Source organism: Stegodyphus dumicola, chromosome X1 (genome assembly GCF_044657685.1).
Source record: "Stegodyphus dumicola isolate Sdum_Otavi_A_Nest chromosome X1, ASM4465768v1".
NCBI lineage: Eukaryota > Metazoa > Arthropoda > Arachnida > Araneae > Eresidae > Stegodyphus > Stegodyphus dumicola.
The window spans coordinates 106,005,818-106,023,465 of record NC_140780.1 but is presented as its reverse complement, the minus strand read 5'-3'; the positions used below and the strand labels follow the sequence as shown (position 1 = coordinate 106,023,465).

The following is a 17,648-nucleotide window of genomic DNA, read 5'->3' as shown; positions in this document are numbered from 1 at the left end:
TAAGAAATGAAAAGAAATATAAACCATAGTAATTTTAAGAAATGATTATATTTTTAAAAATCTCTTGTATATTGCAGTAATTTGAAAAGGGGTTATTAACTTTACTGCTAGCTTTCTTAATTCTTTTATTAAATCGGGCACAGTTTGCACATATCTGAATATCCTGATCACATTCTTAACTTTTATAGTCTCCTGTACACCTAAAGCAGGTTAGCAAATTTCTGTACGGACACCTTATGATTGCATGATAAACATTTAAAACAATGATTTAAGACTACAAAATCTATTTCGTACAGATTCCAGTTCAGTTTTAACAATTTTGTTGTAAGAATTTCTTACGACAAGCTGCGTTCATTTCAAATACACTAGGCCTTCTATCTCTAAAAAAGTTTAGAGTACTTTTTCAATACAGATCTCAATTTTGTTTAATTGGATACTTCTGCTAACTCATCTACTAACTCGGGATTCTGCTCTTTCAGCACAACTCTGTCTCAGTGATATTATTTTGAAAAATTTTTTTAAGAAGCACCAGATTTCTATCTGTGGTAGAAGCAGAAGTTAAATTAGGTTTATTCTGTAAAGCTTCTTGAAACTGTTTCTTAGCTTCTTCTGAAGAGCACTGTACAAACACCTTTTTACCAGTACATTTCATTTCTCTGACACTAAGCCTTGATCTTCTTCGACTGGCTTCAACTTTGATTAGTTGAAGCCAGGTTGGTCTGGTGCTGAGCTGAAGTCTTTTAACCTCTTTAGCTTAGCAACCAGTCACAGAGTCAGTTAATTTAATAACTATATTAAATTCAAGAGTTTTACTTTCAAAGTGGCCAACGGGTAGCATCACAATCTTGATTTGGTTTATTTGATGATGGCAAAGCTCTTGAGGGCTACTTGCCTAAGGGGAGAGATGCCTTTGTGGAGAACGTTCTAAGGAAAACTGGCTTGTATACATGTTACACACAGGAAAAAACATAAAAACAACCATACAGCCAGTTCATTCACTGGGACTCGAAGCCTGGACCGAACTATCAGTGTTCAGCTGCTTAACTGCTTCGCCGGTGGTGGGCCCCACAATTCTGATATAAAGTTTCCTACAGTTATCAGTTAATGCACTTGATCAAGCCTGACACCAATTTTCAGTTTTAAAGCTTTGAAACTTCTTCACAGTTAAAAGTTTTAATTCACCAAGAGCGTTTTTTGCTTTGTTCCTTACCTGACCATTTAGGTTGCTTTTCGCATTTAATGCAAGGTCCAGTGACCTTCAAGAAGTCTCAAATGCACTGTAAAAAGCAGCTGCTGCCATGTCGATTGCATGTTGATCTGTCAGCACTATCCTTATCTTCAGGGCAGATTCATCTTATAATTCATTACTAAATGTAGCATTTCATCTTGATGTACTCTATCTTTGATATGATTTAAATCAAATTCCTCATCATTATAAATATCACGAATACACATCAAAGAGTTTTCTGGTTGCAATTTTCTAATTTCGACTATGCGCAATGTATGCTTTACACATGCGCGCGTTGAAAGAAATGTTTAATAAAGTAAACAAATAAATATTAAGTTTTTTTTTGTAAATTTTGACACACTTTACATCATAATTGCTCTTTATTTCATAAGTTACGGTTTCATATTTTTAATTTTATAATTTCTGTATGCCATCTTACCAGATTTAAACTGATGGTCTATAATCCGGAAAAATTGATAATCCGGAATCGCCGAAGTCCCGACGAGTCCAGATTAACGACTTTTGTCTGTATTTTGATATTTTGCCCCTCCCCCAAGTGCTACGCATCATCTTGCCCCCTCTGTAAAGATTCGGCCCTGCTCACGTGATACATACAAAGTGATACGTCAACAAAGTGATCTGCTTAAAATGTTGGCGCAAAAATCGCTTTTTCGGGGATTTCCATATGAAGTTCCCTGACGTTTCGAGATTTTAGCTAAAATATTTAAATACCCTGATGGTTTGGTCAATTCTCAAATTCTCTGACTTTTCATGTTTTCCAGGTAGCGTGGCAAACTTGGTGATCTCAACTCCATTGGCTCTTGCAAACTGTTATAAATTTTCTTGTAGAATTAATTACAAAAGGGATATAAGAAATTATGTCTGTTTATAGAATTAAAGAGAAAGTATTATCACATAAAAAACGAAGCAACTTAAACAACTTACATTGAAAGAAATGTTTAATAAAGTAAACAAATAAATATTAAGCTTTTTTTTTTTTTTTGTAAATTTTGATACCATTTAGATCATAATTGCTCTTTATTTCATAAATTACAGTGTCATATTTTTAATTTTATAATTTATGCATGCCATCTTACCAGATTTAAACTGATGGTCTGTAATCCGGAAAAACCGATAATCCGAAATTGCCGAAGTCCCGACGAGTCCGGATTAAAGACTTTTGACCCTATACAATTTTACCACTTTGAACTGCGGTGAATCGATCTAGGTCTTTTCACTACGCTTTCTAAAGTAGGGTCATACTTAACAATTTGTTTAATTGCACTATGTAAGAGAATTTTTCGATTTTTTTCAAAGAAATTATGTTTGTCTATTAAAATTTGTTCTTGAATTGCATTTATCTTTAAATCTGTTTGAATTTCAGAGTTTCTCACTACCCAAGGGGCATTCACTATTACTTGTGAGGCTCTTGTTCTGTAGGACTGCAATTTTTCTTTCTGTTTTTAATACAGTGTTCCAGACTGGGGTTGCACATAATAATATGGATCTGATGTCAGAGTGTTCTTTTAACTTGAATGCTAAGATTAGATTTTCTACCTAATAGACTGTATAAAACCATGAAAGCTCTGTTTACTTTGTTAATTTTTTCTGTGATATGATCTTCGAAAGTATGACTGTCGGTAATTACTCCTCAAGGCTGTTGCCGACAACAAGTATAATCTTGCACTTCATGCCACGAGGAATTTCATAGGCTTGGGTGATGTTACTGTCTGAGAAGTTAGCATAAGTAATAACATAACAAGTATTTGTAGGAATTTGAAACTGGAATAATCTCATTTTAAATTTTTACTTCAGAGTTTGTCCTCATTTGTTTTTTATATCTTCTGAATTGTACAATATTACATTTTGTAGTATTAAGTTTATTTTCCAAAGGTTACACCAGATGGCGACAATGGTGATTTAGAGCCGAAGGTTGTCTTTAGCAATCTGAGGTTTCCTGGACTTAGAATGATGGTATCGTTAGTGTACTTTAGGACTCTTAAATTTAGAGAATTTGGCAGGTCATTTATAAAGATGTTAAAAAGTTCTGGCCCAAGGATTGAACCTTGGGGCATGGCACTTTGATTTCCTTCTATGGGAGAGTCTCCAACATGAACTTGAAAGGTCCATCTTTTTAGGTAAGAAATTACAAGTTTTATGAAACTGACAGAAAACAGAAAATTTTTATGTTTATGGATTAAGCCATCATGGCATACTTTATCAAATGCTTTCTTGAAAACAAGAAAGTGTGTGGTGATTCCAACTTTATTATTGAATGCTTCAGAGATATATATTCAATTAAGATTAGAATTTGGTGAGTAGTCCAATGGCTTTTGCGAAATCCGAATTGCGGTTTATCAATGAGGTCTGATCTTTCTAGGTATTCTGTGAGTCTGTAGTTTAAAGTCCGTTGGAAAATGTTTCCTATTGAGGGCAGCAAACTGATGGGTCTAGTAGCTTCAGGTTAAAGCTGGGTTTCTGTCTGGTTTCATAATTGTGACTATAACAGAATGCTCCCATTGCTGCGGATAATAGCAAAGTCTGATGCAGCATTAAAAATATTTGCTATAAGTACAGTGCATCTATGAGGGAGGGCTTTCAAGGCTTAATTATTAATCCCATCATAATATATTGCTTTCTTTATTTTTAGATATTTAATGATTTTTTAAATTTCTCCTGGGAAAAACTGGGGATGAAGTTTGAATTTTCCCCTGCTTTTATGATTACAACTTTTTTAATTTCTTGTTCATGCTCGGTATTATAAGAGATTCTGTCTGGAGAGAACTTGGAGCCTATTATCATTCCTTCTATATATGGGAAATCAGCTACTTTGGTGGAAACAAGAATCCTTGTGTGGAGAAGCACCATGGTCTTTGATGCAGACATTATGATCATACAACATTATATGGATAATGTTCTTGAGCTTAATATGAGGCTTTGAGGATGGCAGTATGCTAAAAATCTTTCTTACCAATAAACATTTTGAGAATAACTGTACATGTTTAGCAGAGGCATTCTTTTCAAAGTTTAAGGATAGATTTTAAAAGTCTGAACTGGAATTTCAATTCTAAAGCTTTTAATTGAGCTAATTAAATTTTTATGTAAGGAAGGAAATATTCAGGATGAATAAATTAGAAACTCATGCATTAGTTTTTTCAATAAATCCATTTTAGTTTTCTTGCATAAATCTTTTATTCTTGAAGCAGAATAATTTATAGGAGAATCTTAAGTCTTACTTATAAATTTGAATCCTTCGAGTGTTACGGGTTTAGCCCTGAAATTTCAAAGTTCCTGAAAATGTCATGAATAAGTGGTATTTTCATGATTTTAATTTAAAAATGACTCTGATTTTGTACCTTGATTCCTTTTCTTCCAATATACATCCAAACCAAAATCAGATACATTAAAATTGAGCGGAAATTTTCATGTATATAATGAATATAGAAGGCAGCCTTCTATACGGAATTTTCCGGCCATAACACTGAGAGGGATATGTTTCTTTCCGTGTTGGAATAATTAATTAACGCTCTAGAAAATTGTTTCCGTTGCTAATAATGTTTGATAGGAATATTATTTAAAAATGTCAATTTACTGTAGGAAAATAATGTTAAATGAAGCCTTAGCAATCTATTCAGTAAATTTGATTGTTTAAACTTCAAATTATATATATGCAGTATAGATATATAAATATTATATATTTGTGTCATATATATATATATATAATTTGTCCTCTACCAGAGTCACCATGCCTTTAAGATTATTTCAGTTTACAGTGAAAAACCAACTGAGTATAGCAGCATGCATATTCATCTTTATGTATGCAGTGTGAAAATGGTAATTCAAAAGTCTGGAAAGAAGCTCTCTATTTTGTAAACTGTTGTTGGAAATTTAGAAATATGTTGGTAAAAGGTGATGAGTACATATGATACTTACTGAAGGGTGCTGAGCATGGCTGTGATCTTGAAGCTTGCTTGAAATTTTTAAATGGGAAAAGGAACCATGTGATACATAAATTGGACATATGATTTTTTTAAAAACCACAGCATACAAATAATTTTTCATTTTGATAATTTTGTTTCCTCAGGAGATAATTCCTGCAAAAATAATGAAAAATGGATTACTAGTGGCCTGTTCTTTCTTCATTCCAGGTTATCCTGGAACTTATTGTGTGAAAATGCATCTTATGATTTGTGGAAGAAACTTCTTGCTATGGTTTTATGCCACTGTATTATGTGATTTCTTCATAAAGGATTTAAATCTCACCAATATCTATGGCTTGCTTTTTTAGCTTGTTAAACTTTCTTAGCTTATAACTCTTTACTTTGTGTTTACAAAGTAAAGAGCCTTGTCACAGAACTGAATCTTTCATAGGAACATGGGACTTGATGCATAATGCATTGAGGACTTCATTAAAGTAGCCACATTGGCAGTGGCTGTTGCTTCATTTTACTGCAATTTTTGGATGTTCTTTGCACTTGTCATGGACTGTACTACCCTGACTGTACTGAATTTTTTCTGATTGACTGTAGCATTTTGAGTAATGTTACCTTTGAATAAAGTTTATTAAAGCTATTAACAATAACATAGGATCTTTTTCCTGTACTCATTAGAAGATATTCGTTTGATCCCTGACCATCAGTGTTATAATGGATTATCTGAAATGAAGAAATAACAGACCATTAACAATCAGTTGACATCATCTTCATGCATTATTTTATCCTTCATGAATAAAGATACCAAAAATAATAAAAAAAATCAACTATAGCATTGTGTTTTGAGAAAATTCTATATTAAATTCATGTTTACCTTCCTATTAAAAATTTAGAACTATGCTCAAGATGGCAGTCAAGATACACATACTCTTCAGTATGTAGTGCATTTTACCCATTACCCAAACCCATCATTTAGCTCAGATTTCTGCTACGAGTTATGACACAAATACATTTTCAGAATTTTGAATCATTTCGTGTATAAACTAGAAAAAGATATTGGTAAAGTAGAATTCTGTTGAGAAATTTGAGCATTTTTTACAAATAAATGAAAAACGGAGGGAAAAAATTTGAAACTCGGAAAAATGCAAATTTAAAAGCAATAATAAAATGTACAGTTTATCTGTATAGAAATCCCTTTTGTTAAATTTTTGCATTATTTTAGCTTTGCTGAAGTTCTCTAAAGCAGCAGAAGGGGAGTTTACTTGTACAAAAGTGATATGCAATGTTGATTCATAGTGTTTGCAATGTTTCTAGCGCATATCTGAAGAAGCTAGCCTTCTGTTCTACAAAACATGATAAGATAAACAAAAATTTTAATTAAAATTTAGAGAATTCTTTGTGAATGGATATTTTTACATAGCAGATAACAAATGATAAAAATGAGGTAAAAGGTGGCTATAATAATTCGTATATACTTAACACTGGAGAAATTTCAGAAAATGTATTTTCGAACCCCTAGGAGCAATTATGCTTGAAGCTTCAAAAAGTGCCTAGTTAACTCTATAAATATTGGTTGTACTGGGGCCAAGAGTGAATCAGAGCAGTTATTCATTTCAGAGTCGTGCGAATGTACTTAAGGTTTTACTTCATGATTAATGCTTGAAAATCTTTTTGTGGGAGTGATTTTGGTGATCAACAATATTTCTTGTGTGTTAAAGATAATTTATGCTGTTTCTTTTTTCTTTTTTTTTTTTCTTTTTTTTTTTTTTTCCCTAGAGCTGTTAAAACTGTTTACCTTGCTATATCAGCTTTTATTTATTTTAATAAAGCATTTATTTCTTCTTGCTAATCTGACATAATTGTTAAAAAGATCCCCAAGGTTAGTATTGTACTTCACAAAACATAATATTTTACTTTCTATTTCCTTTTGTTGTCATAAGGTAGGATACGAAACAGAGGGATGAGTATTGCAAAATGGCTGTGCTGTACAATTAGCATGTTTTGAAATGGATGTTCGCAATCTAGCACTGAAGATATCATAACATTGCATGCAAAATCATATCTTTCTTTCCATTTCTTCATGAACATTTTATTAATGAGATATGTATATGATCATACATTTTTTCTTTAGCTCGTGTTTGTGTTGTGTACATGCGTGTTATTTTCAAATTATGCGTCTTTCTATTCTAAAGACAGAAAATGCTGTAAAATTAATAAAAAAGTGGCACTGCATGAGTTCTTCCATTTGTATTAAAAAATTTAAACTATATTTGGTCAAACCTACTCTCACTTCAGATGGCTAAGGATTGCAAGTAGCTTGTGAGCAGCAATTAAGGTGTCGGAAAGCCGCATGTGACTCGCAAGCCACAGTTTGGCCATGTCTGGTATATAACATAAAAGAACAACAAATCATTTTCTTCTAGATTTTGATAATACACTAGATAAGATATTGTTCAACTGTCTATTGCTAAGCCTGTTTTGGCATTTTGCCAAAACACATAGAATCATCCAAAAGAAGTGTCAGTTAAGTGCTGCGAGGTGAGAGGTCACGGGAAAGTTCTCTCTTCATCAGTAAAAGGGAATTTATATGATCAAAGGAGGAAAAATCCTTATGTTATCAGGTGATGATGTTGCATCTATTGTCTTTCACACCTTTAGTTATTTTTTCCTCTTTTTTTTAGATTTGTAGAAATAAATGCTAAGATTCAAATTGGTTTACAGCCCAGAAACCTAGAATGTTGAAATTTTTTCATAATGTATGAATTTTATATGAACAATGCCTAGTTTATTGCTTACTTTTAAAGATAAGGTCACTAAAATCGAGGAACTATATTCTTTAGCGGATGTATTCTTTTTTGTCGTAAAGTCATATAAATATTCAATGCTCGAAACACAGTTTTACGGTTCTACGTTTGCCCCCATATCACTGCGAAATTAATGCAATTGAATTTGTATGGGGTGAAATAAAGCAATTTGTTCAGAACTGCAACACAACTGGAGACATGGAAATGAATAAATTATTAAAAATTGCAGAAGAAGCTCTTGAAAGCGTAACGATAGAAAAATGGAAGAAATACTGCACTCATGCAGAAAATGTAGAAAATGACTACTGGGAAAAAGATGGTCTGATTGAAGATTTATGCGAATACTTGATTATTTCCTCTGATGAAGAGGAACACAACTTGGATATGTGTAGTGACTGTGATACGGAATAATAAGTACTGAGGTAAGAAATTTTGCTTTTTAGCTCCCTAGTACTGCATATAGCTTTCAGCGCAAAAATTGAAGCAATATAATATTCATTATAATATGGTTATTATAATTCCTATAATTATTCAATAAATATAATAATTATTTATCACTGTATAATCATTATAATTAATTAATAGGAAAATTTTTTCAGTGTGTAATAATGCACGTAGATCGTAGCTCGAAGATAAAAAAGATAAACTAAATATCAATTACAATGTAATTATAATAACTATTATTGCCATATAATTAATTATAATAATTAAATTATTAGAATTCATTGTAATAATAATATAATAATGAAAATAATAAATAAAATATAATAATTGAATAATTATAATAAAATTTACTTATGTTTTTTTATAAAATAGTGTTATACTGCAAAACTAATTTTAGAAACCACTTTTATTTTTAAGAATATATACATAAATGCTTAATATTAAACACAATTTAATAAAACAGCTAATAATAAATGATGATCAGCATATCAGCTTAGATTACTTAAAAGTAATTTTATCTTCGTCTGTGCTTTTTGAACACTGTGGAAATAAACAGGGAAAAAGTAAAACGGAAAAAGTCCTTATGACCTGATTCCACTCACCCCAATTTGAGAATAAATCTGTCCAAATGGCGCATGCGTTTTTGCACTCATGGTCGCCGGTAAGACGGTCGAACTATACAGATTTACAGACCCCAAAGCGATATGTCCTCTTGTCCAAGGGAACCCATCATTGAGGGGAAATGGTTATGTTCAGCTACTTGGAGACCGCTTGCAGCCATTCTTGGACTTCATGTACCCAAACAGCGATGGAACTTTTATGGATGACAGTGCGCCATGTCACTGGGCCACAACTGTTCATGACTGGTTTGAGGAACATTCAGGACAATTTCAGTGAATGATTTCACCACATAGATCATGCAACATGAATCCCATTGGACATTTAGGGGACATAATCGAGAGGTCGGTTCATGCACAAAATCCTGCTCTAGCATCACTTCTGCAATTGTAGACATGTATAGAGGCAGCATGGCTCAATATTTCTGTAGGGGACTTGTTAAGTCCATGTCATGACAAGTTGCTGCACTTCGCCGGGCAAAAGGGTGTCTAACAAGATATTAGGAGGCATCCCATAACTTTTCTCATGTCAGTGTATGGTATACTTGAGTTCTTCACAAGTTGGATCATTAACTGCGGCTGTCGATTTACTTCTCATGTAAATGAAACAATGGTTCACTGAATTGATCTGAGGGCCGCTGTCTTCAATTTTGGGTAGTGTCATCATCCAATCATCAATTTCTACAGTTTCTTATAGGAATAACATTATCTGGAACGTCATCATTATTCATCAGAGTATGATAAAGGTTGCCTGGAATTAAGAAATTTACGATTGGCACACTCATATGGAAAGAATTTCATGCATTGAGGCAGAATGCCTTTCCTTAGTGTGAAGGGATATGGCAGGAGATTAGAAAATTTGTTCAGTATTAATGCATGACACTTTTGTTAGTTTTATAGTTTTAGTAAAAATACATGTGGTAATTATTAACGGAAAGCAAGGTAACTTTGTTGAATTTTTCAACCTAACACTTCAGCACCACTCTAAAAGAATACCTATTATCTCTAAGCAAATATTTCTTTGGCTCAGTCAGCACTGAAATTTTTAAGAAGCATTTTCATATGCTTTAAAATAAATGCTTTATTATGGTACTGTAAACAGAGACTGAAACTTATAAAATACAGAAATGCTGAAAATAGTGATAATAAACATGTATTTTGATGAAATAAAAATTAAAAGTTGTGTTATTTGTATTGAATAACTGATCATGAAATTCATAATGTGTACAATGTACACTAAACCACAGAATGTTAAATGTATATGTATCAATATAAAATTTTCTTGCTGTTTTCATTATAAATTTCCCCTTGACTTTTTTTATATACAACTTATAAGCAGTATCACTTTCATTTAAAAGTATAACTAGCTTTCTTAATCTATTTTTTCTGTTAAATAATTTAATTAGTTTTAGTTTTGAAAACTATCTTTTTGAACTATTAATCCTTTCAGGAATTCAGCAGCAATATCTGCAGACTGAAGACAAATCTGCCTGTATTTTAATAAATTTCTACTAATAATCATGTTAAAAACTTTTTTTAAGACCAGTTCCCTATAAGAAAAAGGATGTTCATTATTTTTTATTTTGTTTTGTGTTTTATTTATTATTCATTATAATATATATTGGTTTTATTATTTTTCCAATTATTTCTAGCATACAGAAAAGGTCCAAAATTCATAAAAATCAAATAAATGAATGCAACAGAATGCAGTTTGCAGGAAAATAATAAATCTTGGAAGAGAGCAAGGGCTAAAAATGTAGTTTAAATTTTCATGGATAAGGGGTATTCTACCACATTGACTAATGATCTCTATTAGAATAACATTGAACATGATATTAAAAAGTTTCATTTGTTGATGAATATCCTGACTATTACTATAATGTAATGCATGGTGTTAGAAAAATGTGGCTATAAGCTTATTTCCTTAAATGCTGATTCTAGATGTGTACTTCAAATTGCAAAATTCCTAAAGATATGATAGAGAATTTTATGAGAATATTTTTAGCTCAGAGGTGTAGGTGGGTTTTCAAAATACAAAATCTATTTTCTTATGTGGTTCCCATAGAACAAATGGTCCAGATAGTAAAATATTTTTGATACTTTACAAAGTGAATTACCAAAAGATCTGTACATTTACGCACAAATTTCACACTTACTCGATTTTTTTCGCCTCAGGGCTAAGTGCAAATTTAGTAACTACATGTTTTGTATTGTTTGTTGTTTTACTTAATACATTAATTGGAATTGCCAAAATCAGCAAATTCTTTTCTGTAATTGCTTCCCAAATTTTTAGGAATTTTTACTTTTGCTCAAAATTTTCTATTGGAAAAAAATTAAATTTTTTTCTCTAATGCATTTGTGAATTTTTTAACTTACTAAAGCATAATGAATATTTTACAAATTTGAATTGTTGCACAATGGGAGCCATGTTAAACATTATATTTTTATGTATGGAACCTTTCCACACTATATGTGTTATTTGTTAATGTTAAAACTGTTCTGTTAAAATCCTTTATTTATTTTGAGAAAGATTTTAGTTTGAAATAAGATCATTGCATAAGGAAACAAAAGTATGTGTCTACCCTTTTGTTAACACCTTGTATGTATATATATATATGTGTGTGCGATGGCCGCCCAAACAGTATAGTGGTTAGGAAAGCCTACTGTGGTAACAAAGGACTGGAGTTCAAATCAAAAAAGGTTCAAATCCTGGAGACCACACCAAGAAGGCGGGAGAAATACCTTATACCTGTACCATACGATGTAAATCTATTTCATATAGTAAAGTTTTCCAGAATCGTGAGGTGTGCTTATAGTAAGTCTATCGCTATAGCTGGGACATATGTGCCCCAGCCTTTGGCTTGAAAACTGTTGCTCAAAAAATCCCAAATGCTAAATTTACCTTATGACATATTTTGTTCACTTGGACAGAAAACGAGGTAATTTTTTTTAATTTATAGTCAAAGGGTTAAATTAGAGATGAACAAAACTGCTCTTTTATGGGATTGGGTCGAAAACATTGATTCACTGAACTGAATCGGTTAATTTTTTTGGCTGACTGCTCATTAGCAATAACCTTGGTGAAAAACTTCAGGAATGAGGTGTGATTCAAGAATGTTTAGCAAGGATGGAGCAAACAGCTCCATTAATTAACAATAACTAACAATAAAGTTCTAGAATAATAAAAATGTTCAAAAGTTGGGAAATAATAAAAATTAAACTGATGCGAAAGAATAAACTTCCTTTTTTCCTCTAAAATAGAAATCAAACTTTTCTGGCATGCTTTCAACAAGAGCTGTCAGTGGTGAATTCTAAAAGAGCTACTGCTAAACTTCTAAACTGCTTTTTTTTCCCAAAATTGGGTGATCTTTCTCTCTCTAAAATAAATCAGTTTGTGAATGATTAGCATATATCTGTTTGTGCAACTCTTCCAACAAGAGCTCTCCATGAATTGTGAAAAAGCTATCACTCTATTTTCTGGAATCAAACTTCATTCATTTAGTAAAGTGAATCAGTTCTGTGAAATAGATTCTAATGCCAACAAATAGGTTGGCTGCTTGAGAGTTTTCATGATTTTTTCCAAGCTTAACGTAAACATGAGCCAGTTTTTCTTAGAAAATCTTCCACCAAGCCATCTTCCGCTCAAGCAGAGAATAATTAATGATGTTAAAAGTGTGTCATATTTTATAATTAGTTTAATGCCATAACATAAGACAAACATTTTTTAAAGAATGCTTCATTAATGGGCATTTCTGTCCATGAGTGATAAATGAATTCTGTGAAATTACCCCTTAGTTCACATCTTGTCAACTGTTTTCCTTTTGTCAGTACTATGTCTTTGTATTCTAATGTTTTGATGTAGTTATGAAACTTTTAATTTAGCTGTTATCAAATATTTAAAATGTTTCTTAAAATCTGTTTTATGTGAGTGTGTCTGTGTTTTCCCAAGATTTTAATTGATTTGGTATATATATATATATATATATATATACTTTCATTCTTTTTACCCAGATCTGGTTGGTATGTTGGAGAAAACACTGTTAATTTATTTTGGCAAGCAAATCACACTATAATAGATCACTGGAAAGCATTCACTATGCCTGAAGTGGTAGAACGTTTTGACCTTTTCAAAGATGGTTCTATGAAAATATATACAAAAGAGAAATGTACTTTTGAAGAATGTGGAGATGATGACATTTATAGACCTGAAGCATGTCGGAAATCTAATGTGCAGTGTGCTACTCTTCTGGCTGATTATCCAGGTATATGTGTGAAAATAGCATTACGAATAATTAAATTGATTATATATTTATCAAGCATTCTTGGTTGGAAACAGAGTAAATGTTAATTGATGTTTTACTTTTCTTGTGAATAATTTGGCACTTATGATGCCTGTCTTCATAAAAGAATTTAGTGCCTATTATTTTTAGGTCTAAAAAGAAATCATTTCCATGATCTGCACATTTTTAAAATGAATAATGATGAAAAACATAAATAAGATAATAAATGGTGTATTAAGAATAATTTGTCACAAGATCATAAATGACTGGTCTCCAAAAATAGGGTTAAATCCGTTTATCATGCATTTCTGACTATCAATCCATGCTGAAAGTAAAAGGTAAGACAATGCTGCAAAATTTCAGTCAAAACTGAATATCCATGTATGTAAGCTGAATTTAGAACAGCTCTATAAATCCAACTCTATATTGTCAAAATGCATTATTGTGCTTATAATTGGTCAGCTTATTTAGCTAAATCTATTAGATGAGTTGAAATTGAGTGTCGAGTCCTCATCCCTTTGAGAAAGAGAGAATCAATATAGAGAAAATTAGGTTAATGGATGCTTTCTCTGTATGGATAAACCCTTTAGTCTTGCTAACTCGCACCATATTTTTGGCGTTATGTTTAATGTGCATAAATAGTGTCATGAAAAATATGCTTAAAATTGTATTTTGAATTTCTTTGCATAATCTTACTTTCAGTTTTTGGTAGTAGGGATATATCTACAAATCTGTTTACAAAAAATTATTTGAAATTACTACCAAAAAATCTTGAAATTTTTTTGTTTACTAAGAGCATATTTCCAAGCATTTACACAACATAATGTACTGTACAATATATATCAAAATAATATAACTACAAATTAAACCTTATTACAGCTTCTGAGTAGTCATTGACATTCTTTGTAGGTATACAATTCTGAATACAAGTGCTAAAAATTATTGAATGCATCTATCGTTTTGAAACTTCTTCACTTTCTGTATATGGCCTTTTTCAAACTATTTCCTGTTTTAAATATTCTTCTGCACATGGCTGTGCAGAAGATAAAATAGATCTAAACATCTAAAATGAGCTTCATCAGACTGCTACTTGTAAAATATGCTATGATGCTGCTCCAAATAACTGATTGAACATTGTAGAATTTCATTGTACAGTCAAAAGTCGTTAATTCGGACACTCATAATCCGGAATGATCTATAATCCGGACCTCAAAGCTACAAACTTTCTGCGCATGCGTCGCGTTGACGCTCAAGAAGCATGTACAGAATCCAAGTAGATAAGATTTACTTCTTTTTCTATATATATTGAAATTGTAAACAGATATTCTAACTCACTGTGTCTAATTATTATTAAGGTTTACATATGTATACAGTCAAAAGTCGTTAATTCGGACACCCATAATCTGGAATGATCTATAATCCGGACCTCAAAGCTACAAACTTTCTGCGCATGCATCGCTTTGACGCATGCGCGTAAGACCTATAGGGCTGCGAATATGCATGTGCGCATGCGCAAAATACGTTTACGAATGCGCGTTTAATGTATAACGGACGGTATAAGCTAAGCTAAAATTATCTAATTCAGTTAATGTTGCAGATTGCGTTGTTCCTTAATCTTCGAATTGGATCCGGCTTATTATTTTTTGCAGACTGTTAGAGCAATTTTATAAAAGTAAGCTTGAACTTTCGATTATGTCAAATAGAATTTCTGATATATATTTACTAATATGTAAATGATCTACAAAGCGAAAGTATGTTTCGAAGTCCATTAAACAAAAACTGGAATTGCTGCAAAAAATGGATAAAGGCATATCCTTTGTTTATCTAAACTTTAACGTTTGTTTATCTAAACTTTGTGTATCTTTAACGCCGCGGCGCGCAATGAATTGGAAGTTGATCTGTCAGCACTATCCTTATCTTCAGGGCAGATGTTTTTATTTTATTTGGCTTATAATTCCTTACTAAATGTAGTATTTCATCTCTATGTACTCCATCTTTGATATGATTTAAATCAAATTCCTCGTCATTATAATTCGCTTCCGATAGCAAAGAAAGTGACAGAGGTTATTAAAAACGAAAAAATTTCGATTGACAAATTAGTCGGTATTCTCGACACAGCAATTATAGGACTTGAACAGCAGAACTTTGTAACTGAACAAGAAATTATGTCTGTTTATAGAATTAAAGAGAATGTATTATCATAAAAAATGAAGCAACTTAAACAACTTACATTGAAAGAAAAGTTTAATAAAGTAAACAAATAAATACTAAGCTTTTTTTTTTTTTTTTTTGTAAATTTTGATACCCTTTAGATCATAATTGCTCTTTATTTCATAAATTATGGTTTCATATTTTTAATTTTATAATTTCTGCATGCCATCTTACCAGATTTAAACTGATGATCTATAATCTGGAATCGCCGTAGTCCCGACGAGTCCGGATTAACGACTTTTGACTGTATACTCTTTCTACTATTTAAATAAAGATGAGATAATTATATTTTCTGGTTATTTATTTCTCTTGTAGTTGACATTTGTTTAATTTTCTTTTAAAACCAGGAATCATTGCTGATAAAGTTCAATATACTTAAAACTTGATTTTATTTAAAATTCTAGCCCTTTTCTGTTAATGGAGCACTACTTAGCATCAAGCATAAAATTCATCTGTTCTTAAAGGTACTTAAAATCCTTACGTGTTTTGGAAAGGGTTTTTGATCCTTAAAAATCCTGAATTTCATCCCAAATTGGCAGGAGGTCCTTAATTTTATTCATCTGACATTTCTGTTCGATTCATTCACAAATATTGCATTTGATGGGTTATTTGAAATATTTCCTACTACTTAATATAAACTCTACAGTACTGGAGATTTTGGGCACAAGGCCCTGCCTCGAATGAAATATTAACATTTTAATTTATTACTTTTACGTAGCGTGTTTTTAAAGTAAGGGCCGTTTTGTTCTATACACTAATATGTGTTGCGCAGGTGGCAACAATTGCTTGCATCTTGTTCTGGCATCCCTCGGAAACAACTGCGCTCAGTTGCAGCTGTGTAGGTAACTTGTACGATCTGTTCTGTGTCTTTAAAATGTTCTAGATTATCGAATCACCTGCCACGTTTTTTGTCAGCAAGAAACCTGTCTACTGCAGACATTCACTAGCAGATTTGTGAAGTTTACGGAGCTATTGCCATGAGTGAAGTCAAAGTGCACAAGTTGGTCAGAGACTTCAAAGCTGGCCATGACAATGTCCATGATGAGTCCCTTTGTGGTCGCCCATCTGTGATCACAGACAATATGGTGGCTTCAGCATGAAGCAAAAATTCTTGAGAACAGGTGCTTCACCATAAGCACTCTTTCAAATGAATTTCCTGAAGCGTCTAGTCTAGGATGTGAAAGGGGCCGTGACCTCTTCGTTATCGGAGCGGGCGGCAAGTTTCTATGAAGAGTGTATTCAAAATCTAGTTCTAAAGTATGAGAAGTGTTTAAAGAAACTTGGCAACTGTGTTGAAAAATAGAGAAACGTATGTAGAATCTGAAAATATATTTAGTTTTTGAAAATTTTCTTTCGTTTGGTTTTTATTTTCAAATGGCCCTTATAAAACACCCTTGTACTTTTTTTAATGAAAAGCTTATAAAATATTATAACCAACTTTCCCATTTTGCAGTTTAATTTCTTTTGTTATGCAGTGTTAAACTTGGCTACTTATCAACATTTTGACAATTTCAAGATTAATTTAAAAAATTTTTTTTTAATTCAGAGATTTTCGAATTTTTCAGGAAATTTTTTTGAGCAAACATAATAAAATTGATAAATATCATTAAATAATAATAACATATTTAAAATTCTAACTAAGAAATAGCATTATAAAACATTTTTATTTTCCCATATCGTATTTTAAAATATGACTTTCCATTTTAGTGACTTTTTTTATATTTATATTTTTGGGGAGATATTTTAATTCTGAAAAATAAATAAGATAATAATTTCTATAAAACACAGTTTCTAAAGTACATAAGCAAAACTACTGTAATTATTTCGAAATTAATTTCATTTCTTATCTTTTATATTTTTTCTTCTGTAGTTTCAGAATATTCAGATGTGTTTATTTTCTCATAAAAATTCACTTTACATTTTTCATTTCTGAATATTTTATTCAAAACTCTTCTGGGTTTTTGCTCTTACTGAGGTGGTAGAGATAATAGTTTTTTATATTGCACCTCGGAAGGTTTAGAAGGATTTGAAAGCAAGATTTATAGACCTGTGCTTCCAGAAGATTCCAGAAAAATGTGACGAAATGAAAAATATGTTTATAATATTAACACATAATGAAAGTTTTATAGGAA

General features: G+C 31.6%; 1 protein-coding gene across 5 annotated transcripts in view; it reads left to right on the top strand.

Moving 5' to 3' along the window:
• Positions 1-17,648, top strand: part of LOC118188463 (uncharacterized) — a 301,229-nt gene that overhangs the window by 157,943 nt on the left and 125,638 nt on the right. For all 5 annotated transcript variants that reach the window (XM_085806957.1, XM_085806954.1, XM_085806953.1 and 2 more), the window contains exon 5: positions 13,037-13,287. In XM_085806957.1, coding sequence (XP_085663083.1) covers positions 13,037-13,287 — 251 coding nt within the window. The remainder of the gene's footprint in view (positions 1-13,036; positions 13,288-17,648) is intronic.